Below are 16,170 nucleotides of genomic sequence, written 5' to 3'. Positions count from 1 at the left end.
AGCAGTGATCAGATGCCAGGTAGCTGTTGGCCGCAGCGTTGTGGTAGTCATAGTTGGCAAAGTGTGGTACAATTTGAATTTAAAGAATCCTGAGCTGAATGTTTTAAATGAAGATGATGTGGATTTGGCACACCCCCCTGTTAACCTTTGCTGACTGCTGAACAAGACCTTGAAAAGTGTGGTGGGCAGGGCCTGGGGCCGAGCAGGTAGGGCAGTATTTCCTCTGTGCTACTTCTGTCTTGGTAGGGGATGCAAGGGATGAAGCTGAAGTTTTAGCTGGGTTGGAAGAGTTGGCAGACATCTTCCTAGGAGGTCAAGGCTGTGAAATAGCACTGCTCAGAAATAACAGCTGAGGTGGAGAGGCTGCGTAAGCCTGGGCTGCTGGCTGGAGAGACTGTGGGCATGGAAGACAGGCCAGTGAGGTAAAACAGAATCAAAGCTGGAAGAGAAATGGTAACTTCGTATGGCAGATCAGATAAGGCTGGGCAGCGTACGTCTGGCTGCTCTGCTGGATATGTGAGCCATAACCACCTGGGTTATTAGGAGATCTATTTACTTATTTATATTTAGGCTTTTAAAGTTCACTGGGCAGATCAGTTCCCCGGTCCTGTGGAGGAGCAGCAACATGGAAGCATCTTAGATAAACTGCAGGCTGTTTAGTATTCATGCCTTTTATGACAGATTTTCTGGATTGTGTATGCTTGGAGGGTTATAGAGAGATACAGTGCAAAAGTGATATCCTTGTGAATCCACAGAGAAGTAGGAACCCTGAATTTAAGCAAAGGTGACACTGTTTTCTGTCAGATGGTCCTCTGGGGCAAAGCTGTACTGGGAGATGGCACTGACCCTGGGTGGCGTGGGATGGAGAAGATGGGCACTTCCAGCCCTGCAGAATGCAGACAGCTGGCAGAGTCGCCTTTCCCTGTTGCATTCCTCTGAAGCTGGGTGCCCACAGCATGTCTGGGTGCCCCCCGCCTGCCAACCCCCCCGGTACTTGGCCTTCCTCCAGTGGCAGCGAGCACAGGGAGCAGAGGTGGTACAGCAGGAGCACCCTAAAATCTTGCATGTGCATTAGTGTCCGTCTGGAGGTTGTTCTGTTGCCAGAGGCAGTTTATCTAAACAGATCCCTGCTACCTTGACAAGAAAGCCAACTCTGTTGATGTTCGTGCAGCTTCAGGGAGTCTATAGGAGTGCTTTAATTTCCCCTTTCTTCTTGGGAACTGCTTCATCTAATGCTTTGAATAAGCAAATCTTGTTATGTAGAACACCCATAGTACCTAACAAATATATACTACATAAGTGTATCTATTTTTTAGATATTTTATTATTATAGACATTTTTTACTTGAGTTATTTAACAATTTTCACATTTCGTCCTTCTGCTTTTTTTCTTTTGTTCATCTAAAGCAGAGGTAGCGAGAACATAATCGTGTAGCATGAAGACACCTGCTGTTCTTTTACAGATAGGCTTTCTGTGTGCAAGTCTGAAGTCTTCATCTCAATGTGTGTTGGTGTGAAGAAAGCATCACTGTACACTTGCTCTTTTTCTCTATTAATGCCTCCTTATGATCGTGTATCTTCAATCTAAAGCGTCTAGGCAGCTTTGCTGCAGACTGTTCACTGCAGAACTGTGGAGTCCTTTTAGGTTCACATAATACCAACTTTTTGTTGGTTTGAAGCATCACTCATCAATTTGTCATTGATGCATGTTCTTTTGGGGAAGAACACAGCTCTTCTGACTGTCTTAATGGTCACCTCTACTTTAACCATGTTGTTGATCTTCATGTAGGGCCAGGCTGAAGAGAGCTAAGGATAGTAAAGAGTCTTTGTTACTAGCAACAATACAAAGTAAAATAGCCTAGAACTAGAATGCTTTGTGTCTTAAATATCAGTGTTTTTCTTCGTGAGAGAAATTTAAATTGTCTATTCTTTGTGTTTTAGAATATGTGCTAGGACGGAAAGATGCTCCACCTGTGTCCAGCAGACCAAGCAAGAGCCTTAATAGGGCACTGAGAAAAAATGCTTGCACTGTCTGGAACAAATTGTGTTGTACATAATTTCATCTTCTTGTGTTTAATTTTTCTTTTTTTTTTTTTAAAAAAAGAAAGAAATATTACAGTAGGAAATGCTGTAGAAATCTACAATTTACAACTGTTGCATATTTTTGGAGAATTATGAACATATATATCAAAGGTGCAAGAGCTGTTCCTAGCCACGTATTGCTTCTGGGAATATGTTTATGTAACATACGAAAACAAATCTTTTCTTGTTGTCTTTTTTATGAAAATCTTTGTATCAAAGAAAAGGGGAAAAAAAGTAACTATTAGAGACAATTATTACTTTAAATGTTGTTTGAAGTTGAATATTTGTAACTAGCATTTTACGAACTTCTTTTTCAGTTCTTCATTTGCTTTGTTGGACTACCGTTATATGTAAAGCCCCAAAGGAAAACAATTGGTTATCCATGTTTTCCAGTGGCTTGAAACAGAATGCCTCTGGAAGAGGCCCTGTAAGGAAACCATCCATTTGTTTTCCCTTCCAGAAGTGAGCTAAATCTTTTCAAAGAGAGGAAACTTTTATTTGACCTTCTGCTCTTACGAATATCAGTGCTGATTTTTTAACCTGTATGGTTAAGATAAGGATCAGAAAATGGATATTTTTCTCTATGGAGTTTGTGTTATGTACTTTGTGTGGTTCAGAGCAGTTCCAATATAAAGTGTTATCACTAATCTGTAGAAGCGAGTCTAAATGAGGGTTCAGCAAGTAGGTATGTCTGATTAGAAAAGCGGTGGCTTGTAGAAACATTACAAAACTACTGAGAAAACATTAAAGAATATACACTGAGAGTTGAGTGGCGATTCATCACTTCCTTTTTTTGTTTAAGCCACAATCTGCTGGTGCTGCAAGTAATGTTTGTTGCTGATTTCAAGCAGTTGGAAGGGGGCTGTGACTTTCTGAAGGGATTAGCTGCCAAATTCTGCCCAGTTCTCCTATGAACGTTGGCTTCCCCATGACTTTGACCAGTGTCCCCAGCCCGGTGAACAAAAAGGAAAGCACCCACAAAGCTTGAATGCTTTTCAGTTGGAGTGTCTGCTGAGGAAGGAATCCTTTTAGTTGTGGTTTTGGAATTCAGGCCTTAAAATCCGGGGAGCCTGCATCCTTCTTTGTATTTAACCACACGTGTTCAGAGTGCTATCCCATACTTCAGACAGGCCTGCAGTACTGGGTGGTGATGTGGTGGTCAGGTGGGGATTTCCTCTTAAGCCAGGACGGGGTCTGTGCTCACCTAGGCTTTAATGCAAGGCCGTTACTGCAACAACTGAAGCTGGTAAGAAGAATGGGACCATCTGTTCTTTGCATTTTCCTTTTTTTAGCTTCTCTTCATGGCAGTTGCAAAGAGCATACCGGTCTGTTTTAAAGAAACTTGCTGCAGTTAAACATTTTACTGTGAAGAGCCCTATGTTTTTATGAAGTGGAACGGAGTATTTAGTGGTCTTCAGCAGTAGGTCTACTTATAAAATAACAGAATCAGATCCACATGCATTTGTTGTTCCTATAGCAGACTTTCTGAGATTCTCTCCTGCTTACAGGATATTGTCTTAGGCAAAAGCTATCAATTTTAAGACATGTTTCATGTTTCATTGTATACTGCATCAGTAACTAGAGTACTTCCCAGAAATTTTGGTGACTTTATTTTTTTACATTTGAAGTTTATTTTAATTCAGTGGAGAATCAGTTTCAAACTATATCTCAGTTCGGTAAGTTATGGTCAGCATTAAGAGTCACTTACGCAGTCTCTGATGCCATCACCAGCTGCTACTGTTAGATTTGAAATATGTTGCTGTTAACTGTTGCTTGACCAGGATTTCCACAGGGATGTTTGAGTGCTGCTCTGTTGAAGGAAATCCTGTTAAATTAGAATGTTCTTAATTAATTGCCAGTAGAACCAGTATATGTGTGATTCTCTTAGAGTGAGCAGTGTGAAGACACACTTTCTCAGCTAATGAAAATAAAATCTCCGCAACAAGAAGTAGAGTTAGCAATAAATGAGGTACTGTTCTGTCTCTTCGGAAATACTTTTACTCCTGAGAATTTTACTGCATTGTGGCCTTCCCACATCTGCAGAAAGGTACAGCACACTCCTGTTGCGGTCTTGGGCTCTATGTACTTACAGGTGTTGGAAATAAAGCCATAGGAATACAATATTGACAGTCCCTGACTGTTGCCTTTCTACAGGAATGTGAGCGGTACTATAATTAAGATTGGTTTGCATTAGGTAAAATGAAGAACAAATTACTTGTTGTATTCTACTTTTCATATTTGTTTACTTTAAGTGGTCCTTGGTAGTCAATAAAAAAAAGCAAAGCTATACATTCATAGTGGATTAGCATGCACTGGAAGGAGTATTTAGTGCTTTTGTGTTTAGGAAGTTTGAAAATAAGAATAGATCAGGTGAAGCTATCAGTGACTAACACTTGGTAGGGGAGACGTGGCTATTGGAAAGTCACAGCTATTAATTGAAAGGAAGTATTTTGCTTGACATTCAGAAATAGCCACAAATAAAATGAAAATTCCACTTCCCTGTCATTAGAAAGATGGCTGTTTGAGGGGGAGAAAGCGTCGTATCCAGGGCAGTGTGCTATTCCAGGAGTCTGTAGCAAGTACTGTATGTCCACAGCTACTGAGTTGTCTTTTGGTTTAACTCTGATGCTGATGGTATAGGTGGAGGCTATGCTGTACAATCATCAGTTTCTGTTTTTTTCTTACTTTATAGATTTTCCCAAACTCCTAATACTGATACTTTAAGGAATCATTTTGCGCGTATTGTATAGCTTTTGAATTTCATTTTGACTACTTTAAAGGTTTAGCATGATTGAAAGTCTTCTTGCTCTTACAGCCCATCTAATTTGTGTTTGGTATTTCTTTCTTTTCCTGACACAAAGTTTCATGGTGGGGTGATGTGTATGATGTTACTCATTTGTGTAACTGGACTGTAATTCTTAAAAGTAAGCCAATGCCAATTGGTAACTGTTCACAGTTTTATTTGGCTGAGACCCTTAGACAAATGAGTTTGTTTTTTAGGCTGAACAAGACAACGGTCATCCTCTTCCTGCCTTTGCCAATTTGCATATTGAAGTCCTTGATGAGAACAATCAGAAGCCTTACTTTACAAAGTCTACGTACGAGGGCTTTATCCTTGAATCCTCCCCAGTGGGAACAACGATCTCTGATAGCCAGAATCTGACTTCTCCATTACAAATCACAGTGTTGGACAATGATGTGGAGGAGGTATGTTTCTCTTTCTTATATACCTTCATACTGGTGTTTTTGTTTTCGGAGTTTTATTTTTTTTTTCATATTTTTCTGGAGACAAAGCTGTTTCGATCCAGATAAAAAAAAAAATCACTAATTGTGTTTGTTTTTTTTCATTATGAGTTCAAAAGGATTTTAAAGTGCTTCTGAACTGAAAAAAAAAAAAAAAGAAAAAAAAAGAAACTCTTTTTGCCCAGCTTTACCTAACTGTGTTCTGTTAAAATTAGTGGATGTATAGCGTGAGTAGGAAAAAAAAAAACGTTTTGTGAGATGAATGGATATGCCACATGGTATGGGGAAATATGAGAGAAAAGCTCAAAATGGTAGGAATAGATCATTTGGATGAACCAGAAGGAGAGGAACAGGAGAAAAGGAGGCCAGAAGTTCATTCTGTTCTTTTTTGTGCCCATATTTTGATACTAACATTGCTCATGGTACAAGTGGAACATACCTGAAAAAGCAATAACCAAGTAATAACCATACCGAGTCTACATAGCTAAGTTTTCTTCTGGTCTCACCAAGGTTACTGCTATTGTGTCTTTTTTTCATTGGTATTTCTTTTTCCTCCATATACTGTTTCTCCAGCAGTCATCTTTATTCTTCTTGTTTGTTTCTGTTCTTCTGTTCTCTTGCTATATTCAGGTACCTAATGAAAGTGAAGTTGTACGCATGGGGTTTTTAGCAAAATAGTGTATGCTACTACACTTTAATAGAGCTATTGACCTGATGGTCTGCAAGCCATCTTCTGTTCTTGAAGTTTCACATTTGATACCTGCAAATTCGTTAGTTTTGAGAAACACAAGGGGCCATTTTCACTGAAATCACAGAATCACAGAATCATCTAGGTTGGAAGAGACCTCCAAGATCACCTAGTCCAACCTCTGACCTAACACTAACAATACCTCCACTAAACCATATCACTAAGGACTACATCTAAACGTGTCTTAAAGACCTCCAGGGATGGTGACTCAACCACTTCCCTGGGCAGCTCGTTCCAACGCCTAACAACCCTTTCAGTAAAGAAGTTCTTCCTAACATCCAACCTAAACCTCCCCTGGCACAACTTGAGCCCATTCCCCCTCGTCCTGTCACCAGGCACGTGGGAGAATAGACCAACCCCTACCTCGCTACAGCCACCTTTAGGGTACCTATAAAGAGCGATAAGGTCGCCCCTGAGCCTCCTCTTCTCCAGGCTGAACAAGCCCAGCTCCCTCAGCCGCTCCTCGTAAGACTTGTTCTCCAGACCCCTCACCAGCTTGGTCGCCCTTCTCTGGACTCGCTCGAGCACGTCCATGTCCTTCCTGTAGCGAGGGGCCCAAAACTGAACACAGTACTCGAGGTGCGGCCTCACCAGAGCCGAGTACAGGGGGGCAATCACCTCCCTAGACCTGCTGGCCACACTGCTTCTTATACAAGCCAGGATGCTGTTGGCCTTCTTGGCCACCTGAGCACACTGCTGGCTCATATTCAGCCGACTATCAACCAGTACTCCCAGGTCCTTCTCTGCCAGGCAGCTTTCCAACCACTCATCTCCCAGCCTGTAGCTCTGCTTGGGGTTGTTGTGCCCCAGGTGCAGGACCCGGCACTTGGCCTTATTGAACTTCATACAGTTGGCCTCAGCCCATCGGTCCAGCCTATCCAGATCCTCCTGCAGATCCTTCCTACCCTCGAGCAGATCGACACACACACCTAACTTGGTGTCGTCTGCAAACTTATTGAGGGTGCGCTCAATCCCCTCATCCATATCATCGATAAAGATATTAAGGAGGACTGGCCCCAGTACTGAGCCTTGGGGGATTCCACTAGTGACCGGCCTCCAACTGGATTTGACTCCATTCACCACAACTCTTTGGGCCCAGCTACCCAGCCAGTTCTTAACCCAGAGAAGCATACACCAGTCCAAGCCACGAGCAGCCAGTTTCTTGAGGAGAATGCTGTGGGAAATGATATCAAAAGCCTTACTGAAGTCAAGGTAGACCACATCCACAGCCTTTCCCTCATCCACTAAGCATGTCACTTTGTCATGGAAGGAGATCAGGTTCGTCAAGCAGGACCTGCCTTTCATAAACCCATGCTGACTGGGCCTGATCGCTTGGTTGCCCTGCAAGTGCCGTGTGATGACACTCAAGATAATCTCAAGATAATGAGCTTCCCTGGCACTAAGGTCAAACTAACAGGCCTGTAGTTCCCCGGGTCTACCCTCCGGCCCTTCTTGTAGATGGGTGTCACATTTGCTAGCCGCCAGTTGACCGGGACCTCCCCTGATAGCCAGGACTGCCGATAAATGATGGAAAGCAGCTTGGCCAGCTCTTCTGCCAGTTCTCTCAGTACCCTGAGGTGGATCCCATCCAGCCCCATCGACTTGTGTACATCCAAGTGCTGTAGCAGGTCGCCAGCCATTTCCTCGTGGATTGTGAGGGCCACATCCTGATCCCCATCCCCTTCCACCAGCTCAGGTTACTGGGTATCCAGAGAACAACTGGTTTTGCCGGTAAAGACTGAGGCAAAGAAGGCATTAAGCACCTCAGCCTTTTCCTCATCTTTTGTAACTAAGTTTCCCCCCGCATCCAGTAAAGGATGGAGATTGTCCTTAGTCCTCCTTTTTGTGTTGATGTATTTGTTAAAACACTTTTTGTTATCTTTAACGGCAGTAGCCAGATTGAGCTCCAGATGAGCTTTGGCCTTTCTAATTTTGTCCCTGCACAGCCTCGCAACATCCTTATAGTCCTCCTGAGTGGCAGAGTAGTAGACTGGCAGTGTAGAAAGATGCTTTCTACATCCTTGTCTTCAATCAAGTAATTTGCTGTCCTAAAAAACTGTTTTAAAGCCCAAAGTAATGTAGAATATCTCCTATCTATCCATTAAAATATCTCAGTCAATTCATGGGCAATCACAAAAATCACTTGGAAGGCAAGCAGAAATAGCTGGTGGAGATGGCTGTCAGGGGCTGGAACAAGCACACGTGGCATCAACAGCTGGCGTCACAGACAACTTCTGCTGCATGTGAAATACTCTTCTGCAGCAGTGCTTTTGTTAAAATCAAAGCAGTTCTCTCGTTTGACCAAAAATGTGGTATCTTGTAGGTTGCTTCAGATGGGGATAAAAAAGGTGTTAGCATCAGGTGTATGTTTATATTTACAGCACTCAGTGTGATTCATAGTTGTATAAAGTCTACTTGTATAATGTATGAAGTCTGGTTTCCCTGAACACAAAAGAAATCGAATTGTAAGAATTAATGTCCACAGCTAAATCTTTTTGAAGCTACTAATTTGAGAGATTTTTCTCTGAAGGCTTTTTTAAAGGCTATGGTCTTTATTTGCATTACAAAATATGAGGCTACTTTTAGGTGCCTTTTGCCTAAGCAAATTTCTATTCTGTCTTAACCCACACCTTCATGAAAGTGCTGGTAAAAACCCTTTGATTCAGATATGCCTGGGCGTAGAGACAATATTCTGGTCGTCTCCCTAAAAGGCTCTTTGTTACAGGAATCTGGAGTTTTAGGGCACCATTTATGCCCACCATATAACAAACCTGTGGCCATTATAACTTCTGAAAAGTGTAAAGAGAGACTACTAATCACCTGAAGGGTGGAAGACTGAAACAGAGCAAGTCTGTTTGTGGGGCCGATGGACTTGAACGTCAGATGGGTATGGTCCAAAACTCAGAGCAGGGATTTTGGCAAGCTGGAGAGCTGGTTGTGATCCATTCTGCCTGGGTTGCCTCACTGCTGGCTTGGGAGGTGGACGGCTGAAAATGGTACAGAAATCTGGCTGTTCCTTATCTCACAGTGTGCTGCTGGCAGTTCTCTGTCAGCAAGTCCACCGCTGGTCCCGGAGCTGTGAGATACCTGCCTCAAGGCTTTGTAGCTGCAGTGGCCTAAGAAAATCCCACTGTGTGTACAATTCCACGGTGGTAAGTGAAGTCATTTGGCACAGCATGATGAGGGGCTGAATCAGTGGTGCTTGAAATAATTCAAAATTCTTTTAATTGAAAAGAGTTCAGTGTCCTAGTTCAGACGCTTGAATTTATTTGGCATTTTTGCACATCTGCATTTGTTCTGGATGCTCTTCTACTTCCTGGTAGATGACATTGTTACGCTCTACAGGAATGGGAGAAAGACTTCGATGCCATTAACCTCCAGAGCTTTTTCAGGTTAGTAATTAACAGTGCTCTGATTAACCTAACTTTACCCTGGCAGTTGCACAGTTCTAACCACAAGATGTTTAAGGAAGGTCTGATGACAGAAAGTTCTTTGATGTACCTGTGTACTACATCATACAAGAGATTGAAAATTAAGATGATTTTGAATTCTTAAATGCTGAATTTGGACTGACTGTTTGAATGGGTCTGTAAGTACCAGGTTCTTAGTGTAACACATGGTGTTTTTATACTCCCTAACTGAAAATATTTAATCTCAAAAACTTCTGGTTAGAAAATAGCTTTTTTACTTTCAGTAAACTACATAATGGGGTTTGTAATGTAATCCTGGTATCTATGTTCTCCACCAAAAGTGTTTTTTGCTATTGGTGATGTCAGTTACATTGAATGCCTTAAGTTTTCGGGGGTTCACTGAAATTTTTCACAAACAGTTTGATGGCAGGGCTCCATGTTTTATCATTGTGCCTTCTCCATAGCACATCAACGTGCTCCTGTGAAGTTACCTCAATATTTGGATGTTGAATAGGGTGATTCGTTAGTATATTTGTGTTTTTGTGCACTATGAATTTCAACTTGGATGTGGCACAAATATTTATATTTTTAATCGTATTGCTATTAATAATAAAAAAAAATCTATCCTTTCTGGAGCAGAGATTTCAGTTGGGAGTGCTAACCGAACTTAAGTAATCTCTGTCAAGTTTATCATTCTTGAACACAAGCTGCTTTATGCAGTTGATTAGAAGTTGTTAAATATTCCCATATCTCAGTGTTAGTAAGCCTGAAACTTCATATCTGTAGGAAATGACCATTCAAGAGCCCAAACATATTTCATAGTGAACTTATGTGGTGGATTTGCACTGATGGCTAGCTAAGCTCCAGCATGTTGTTCTCTCACTCTTCAACAGAACAGGAGGAGAAAACATGAAAAGAAAGTTTATGGGTTGAGATAAGGACAGGGACAATCGCCCCCCAGTTACCATAACAGGCAAAGCAGATGCAGCATAGGGAGATTCATGTAAATTATTGCCTATATCTAGTGTCAGACTAGAGCAGTGAGAACTAAAAGCAAATTAAAAGCATCTTCTTGGTGAGGAACATTTTCCTAATATCCATAAGTTAATGAAAGTCTAGTTAATGCACATGACACCAAATGCAGTATAGCCAGAAGTATCCTAGCTTAGGGTGTTTGTTAATTATTGAATAAGTTTAATATTTCAGTGTTGCATGATGAGTAACTGCCAAAGCTTTCTGGACTATGAAATGATGTGGCATAAGGTGCTATTGCAGCCTCCTACTGTGTGGTGGACAGTTTGGGACAACTTGCTAAAGGTATTGCATAATAAATACCTGGTTCTGCTCTTTTGTGTTCATTCGTTGCAAATAGACTAACCTGTTAAAATATTTCAAATGCAAATTGAATTACAAACGAAATTTAAAGGGAAGCAAGGTCTTTTGCTCAAGCATTCAAGTGCCCATGTGCTTCTCCATAGCATGGCAAAACTGGCATTTGCAGACGTGAGGGACAAGTCCTTAAATTCACTGGATCGTTTGCATTTATTTCTTTGGCTGCTTAAGTTCCCTCTTTTGTCCCTTTCAGATAGCAATGTTTTCTGTTTTCTCCAGAAATAAAGATTTCTTCATTGTTCATTTTTAGTGTGGTAGAGAAGTAAACAAACAACCCAAACAGATTCTGTGGGGGGAATTTGAGGGATTCTGACTGGGAGAAGCTGTTCAGACAAGTGGAAAAATGTCATAAGGCGCTAAGGTATATTGACACGTTTTTGGTGTGCGATGGAGCTGTGTCTCTTCACAGTGCTGGCTGGCTGGGCTGTAGGTGGTGAGTAAACAGATGAATAGATTGATGACTGGAAGAGCTTGCTTAAATGAAGACACAGGGTAGAAAGATTAAAAAAACTACAGTATAATTTTTTTTAAAAAAACAACCGGTTTATAATAGCACATTTATAAACCTCGTCAAATTCACCTCTTAGAAATTAGGAATGTTGAAAGGTGATGTGAACTTTGTTTCTCACAGGCTTTACTTGGTTATCTGTGGTTAGTTTGTGGCCTGCTTTGTTATAGTGAAATTATCTGGAAAGGTTTAACATCACAGGCTAAACATTAGTTAGTTAACCAATAATGCATTGTGTACTGCAATACATTATAGTGCAACCTTCCTGTATTCATTTTAAAAGAAAAAAAAGCATCTCAAGAAAAAACAGGAGTAAATCACAGGAAAGGAAAGCTTACTTGGATAGAATTTCTGAAATACAGTCTTAGTCTTAAAAGAGGAAATCTTAAATCATAACAACAAACTTTTCTAAATGATGACAAATTGCCAGCATTCTTTAAAGAACAGAATGTAATAATAAAGAAAAGTCAATTGTCTGCAAAACTGTCATCCCAGCAGGTTGTGGAGATCGGTGAGCCTAATCCATACCTCTCACCATCATCAATTAGCAGTCCTGCAGTTTCCAACGCCCTACATTGATTTGTTTGTATCATGGATTTCTCCTTTGCTCCCCTCCTGGACTTTCAGGCGCTCGGGCTGTGCTGCTCTTGTCCTGGTGCCTTGGCTCAATGTGGTGTGGCAGTGAGGCTGGGGAGTGAGGATTCCTTGTGCCAGGCTCAGCCCTGCTCACCTCGACATGCAGCAGGGAAGTGTATTTTAGCTTATGATTGCTCCCATGTTCAAGTCAGAACTGATCAGCACCATGTACAAAATGTAATTTTGAAACTGCCACCCCCGGCCCCCCAGAAGTGAGGACAAAATGGTGAAGATTTCTGGCCCTGCTGAGATGTAATACCTTGTGCCAGAGGAGACGGGCTGCAGTGTTGGATGGCTCTGTACCTGCAAGGCCACTTCTCTTAGGAAGGGATAAGTGTCAGTGGCAGGGCCATAACTGCTCGTTACCAAGCCTGGTAATTAGAGGGGAGGGAAGGGTTGCTCTGTCTCAGCAACCTGAACTGCTGAGGGAACCTGGTGCAGATTCGATGGCTACATCAGGCTTCACTCCGTCGTAGCTGCATGTTTTGTTGAAGCTTGAGATCATCCTGCTGTGGTCCATCAGCTCCGGCAGAGGTGATCCATGCCCTTTCTTTCCAGAATGCTACAGACTTCTCTGTGCATACAGAGGTCTGCCTGCAGCTGCAGAGATGATGGTGAGCCTCGTCCTTGGGTGGAACCACTCTGTAATTTCCTGTTCCTGTGGCACCACCTGGCTCATTTCCACTTCTGTTAAATCATGCCAATGAACACGGATATGAGGGGGATGCAACTGCATGCATGTTAGCATATACAACAGCCATTCATAGAGTGTTGGTAACCTGTGGTGGTCTGTTCCAGCAGTCAGGCTGGGGCAAGCAATTGCCTAGAACTGATGCATAAAGAAGCCGAGCAAACTAAAATGAGTGGTGCCTTCTTGCTGGAATCAGATGGTAACTCAGGGTGGGTTAGTAAGTGCAGGTAAAGCTTATTAATTTCTGCAGGTCTTAGTGTTCCAATGGCTTCATTGTATTGGGGTAAATTAATGCACTTAGTAAATTGGGAATACTGATGAGAAGTTGACAAAAATCCTCTGCGTGCTTGTGCATGTTCTTCTCCAATAGTGGCACTGACTAAACATAATGTATTTGGTCTTCTAATTGACAAATCAGCAGAGATTATATTTTGTATTAAAGCAATTCTCTACCCTCAGTTAAAAGTATGAAGAAAATGGTTATCTTAACTGTATCTTAGGCAAAAAAACGACGTGGATTCTAAATTCGCAGATTCTATAATTCCCTGTGGGAGTTATAATACGGTCCTGCTATAAAACTTCAAAAAATTAATTCGTAGATGTGACATTGCAAACAGACCTTTAACTAGAGCAGCACTGCCAAGTGCTGATATAATTAAGTAGTCTGTTTAAATGGCATAAATTAAATTAAACCACACGAGTACCTTAAGACCTAAGTAAACCGAAGCCAAGATGAGGAATTTAAACCAGTCTGACTGATGTTTACATAAGGCTCCTTGAGCCACTTGCTTCCTCACTCTTTTACTTCCTATGGGAGAGTACTAACTTCTGATACTTCGGGTTTTTGGGTTGGGAAAAGTGCTACTCAGTAACTGCCTTACTGCCTTGCATGCTGAATTTTGTTGAATCTCTTCTAGAAGCAGAAAAAATGCTAAAGGAAAGGTTTTAACTTTCACGTCCAAAGAAGCTAATCAGCATTCACATCCATTGCTTACTACTTGACTGCCAAGGTGTTTACTGATACCACACAGTGTCTTGATGAATAAAGTCAGGGTGTGTGGCAATTTGTGCAGCACTCATTAGGACACGAAATTGATGTCATGTTTATAAAGTGTACCAGCATGTGTTCAAAAGCATTAATGTGTGCCAGCGTGCCTTCATAAAAGCAGCTGTGCAGTAACTGTGATGCCTCTGCAGATGCGTACAGCCCAGGGCAGGGTCCCGGGGCAGTGGAATATGCTGCGCTTCAGCGACTACATCAGGTTCCTCTCCAGAACCTCTTCTACCAGACCATTTTCTCCTTTTATGCTTCCATTGTCTCTGAAGTTGGAAGTCAAACTAGGTAGGTGGTTGCTCAGCACCCTTGTTTGTAGAGAACTTGTGGAAAATTTAAAAGAAAAAATTAATTTACATGAAAGTGTCTTCGTAACAAATGGAAAGGACAAGGGATGGATGAAAGGACAACATAACTTCTAAATGTAATTTAAAATTCAGGTTATGGATTTTCAATAATATATCCAGAAAAGGAGAAATGATGGATCTGTATCATCAGCCAGCAATACCAAAGCATCCTAAATACTGTTTTACTCTCATTTTTTCCTGGTTGCTTGTATCTTCCACTGTTGTTGTTTGAACTTGTTTTGCAGCCGGTTTTCTCCCCAGAGGAGGGTTCTCATAATGCTGCTGTCCCTGTATGTCACTTCTGCGACACTCCAATAGTCACGTTACAAAATATTAATTCAGGAAATAGACTTCCTAAATGTAACAGCCCCTTAATATCACTATTTCACTATTAAACCAAACAAAAGAGAAAGAGAAAGTAGGAATATTATTTCTCTTTCTCTGGGATTTATAAAGACAGGTTTTCTTTTTTCTTTCCTTTCTGAATCTTTTTTTTTTTCCACTTAAGAAGATAAAAATGGAAATCGTAACTTTACCATATCATTTTTTTTTCTTGATTTGTGTAGGATGAATAACTAATGTTTCCTGCCTTCTGGAGCTATTCTTTCTGTCTTTGAGTTTCTTGGAGTCCTCAAGGAATTAGTCTTTTGTATATCTGTCCTATTTTAAAGAAATGCTGTGCTAATTAGTGGAAGCACTGAAGATGCTGGCATTTGCTTCGTGCCCTCTCTCAGGAGGCGCTCGCTTGTGTGAGGAACAAAAGACGATTTTTCATAACTTTGGTTGACTCTTCATTCAGGAAGGAGCATGGCCCAGAGCACCTCAATTCGGAAGCAGTCTACAAAGCGTTGCAGCACTCTGTACAGTCACACATGGGCCTCAGCCCTTCCTTTGTACAGGAACCAGGGAGGTTTTGGTGGTGACTGAAAGAATTTGGAATTGAAGCATTACTCAGCTTCTGTTTGCTCTGGTTCTCTTACTAGGATTATGACATATATTCCAAGTGGAGATGACAAATAGCGAAGAGATTTTTTTGCTGCTGTTGGTTTTAAGTTGTACGATTGAGTATCATGTAAATGATCTCACTTTAAAGAAATAAAAATGCTTAAGGAGAAGAAAAATATTCACTGTGTGCCTTGCACAAAGTCTCCTCAGACTGGTTGACCTCTGCCAGGTTTTGCATTTGCTCAGAATTTAATTCTTTAATTTTAATTCTTATTCTTGGGTTCTGTTGGCCTAAGGAGTTGTATGGCTGAAGTCATCGTGAAGACTTCTCAGGAGGCTGCTTCAGGTTGTTCTTAGGCTACCTAATGGCGATGTTAAAGATTCAGGAGAAATGCTCCAAATGCAGTGCCTATCTTGTCTGGGCAATCTAAGCCTCTGGGAGCCTGGAGGGCCATCTCATCAGGCCCTGCAGAACTCATCTCACATGAACTCATCTCACAGAACTCATCTCACAAGAGCAATCGGTCTGATGGAAAACCCCTTGTCGATGGCACTGGGAATCTCACTTGTTTCAGCTCTGCAAGACGGTGCATCTCAGATTTTTCCAATGAGAGACACAAGTGGAAGAGCCTTTGTACTTTCACCCAGGCATAAGGCAAATTCTGGAAACATCTCAACCAAACAACTCTCTTCCGTTGACATTTTGGTGCAGATGGTTCTCCACAAGAGGAACATTGGAAAACCAAGATGTGTCATTTAACTAGCCTTATTGCTACAGCTTTTTGGAGACAAGCCCTCACTAGGAAATCAGGAAGCCTAAGCACTTCTACTACTCTTGACCTTGCTGTCTGTTTACTTATGAGTGTGATAACCCTGTGCTGTGTTCCTTTCTAAGATGAGAAGACTGGAAGGTTTTTGATAAGCTAGTAAAAAAATTCAGTCTGCGTTGCCTCTAAACTAAACCGTGGGCTTGCTTGTCTTGTATCATTGTGGCTCATAAGTTTAGCTGTCTGGTCCCTGGTGTCCTTATGGCCTGTGGGTTTATCAGGTAGGATGTTGGGATGTTTCCATTACCAAGTCAAATACTGACCCATGTTTCATTGCTTTCCACGCTA

At 41.6% G+C, this 16,170-nt stretch overlaps 1 protein-coding gene across 3 annotated transcripts in view; it reads left to right on the top strand.

Moving 5' to 3' along the window:
• PCDH15 (protocadherin related 15) overlaps positions 1 to 16,170 on the top strand; it is a 353,826-nt gene that overhangs the window by 150,603 nt on the left and 187,053 nt on the right. For all 3 annotated transcript variants that reach the window (XM_035537720.1, XM_035537702.1, XM_035537711.1), the window contains exon 10: positions 5,082 to 5,288. In XM_035537720.1, coding sequence (XP_035393613.1) covers positions 5,082 to 5,288 — 207 coding nt within the window. The remainder of the gene's footprint in view (positions 1 to 5,081; positions 5,289 to 16,170) is intronic.

The sequence above is a fragment of the Cygnus atratus genome, chromosome 7 (genome assembly GCF_013377495.2).
Source record: "Cygnus atratus isolate AKBS03 ecotype Queensland, Australia chromosome 7, CAtr_DNAZoo_HiC_assembly, whole genome shotgun sequence".
In the NCBI taxonomy this organism is placed as follows: Eukaryota; Metazoa; Chordata; class Aves; order Anseriformes; family Anatidae; genus Cygnus; species Cygnus atratus.
The sequence above is the reverse complement of the archived record's forward strand: the minus strand, read 5'-3'. Positions and strand labels throughout refer to the sequence as shown.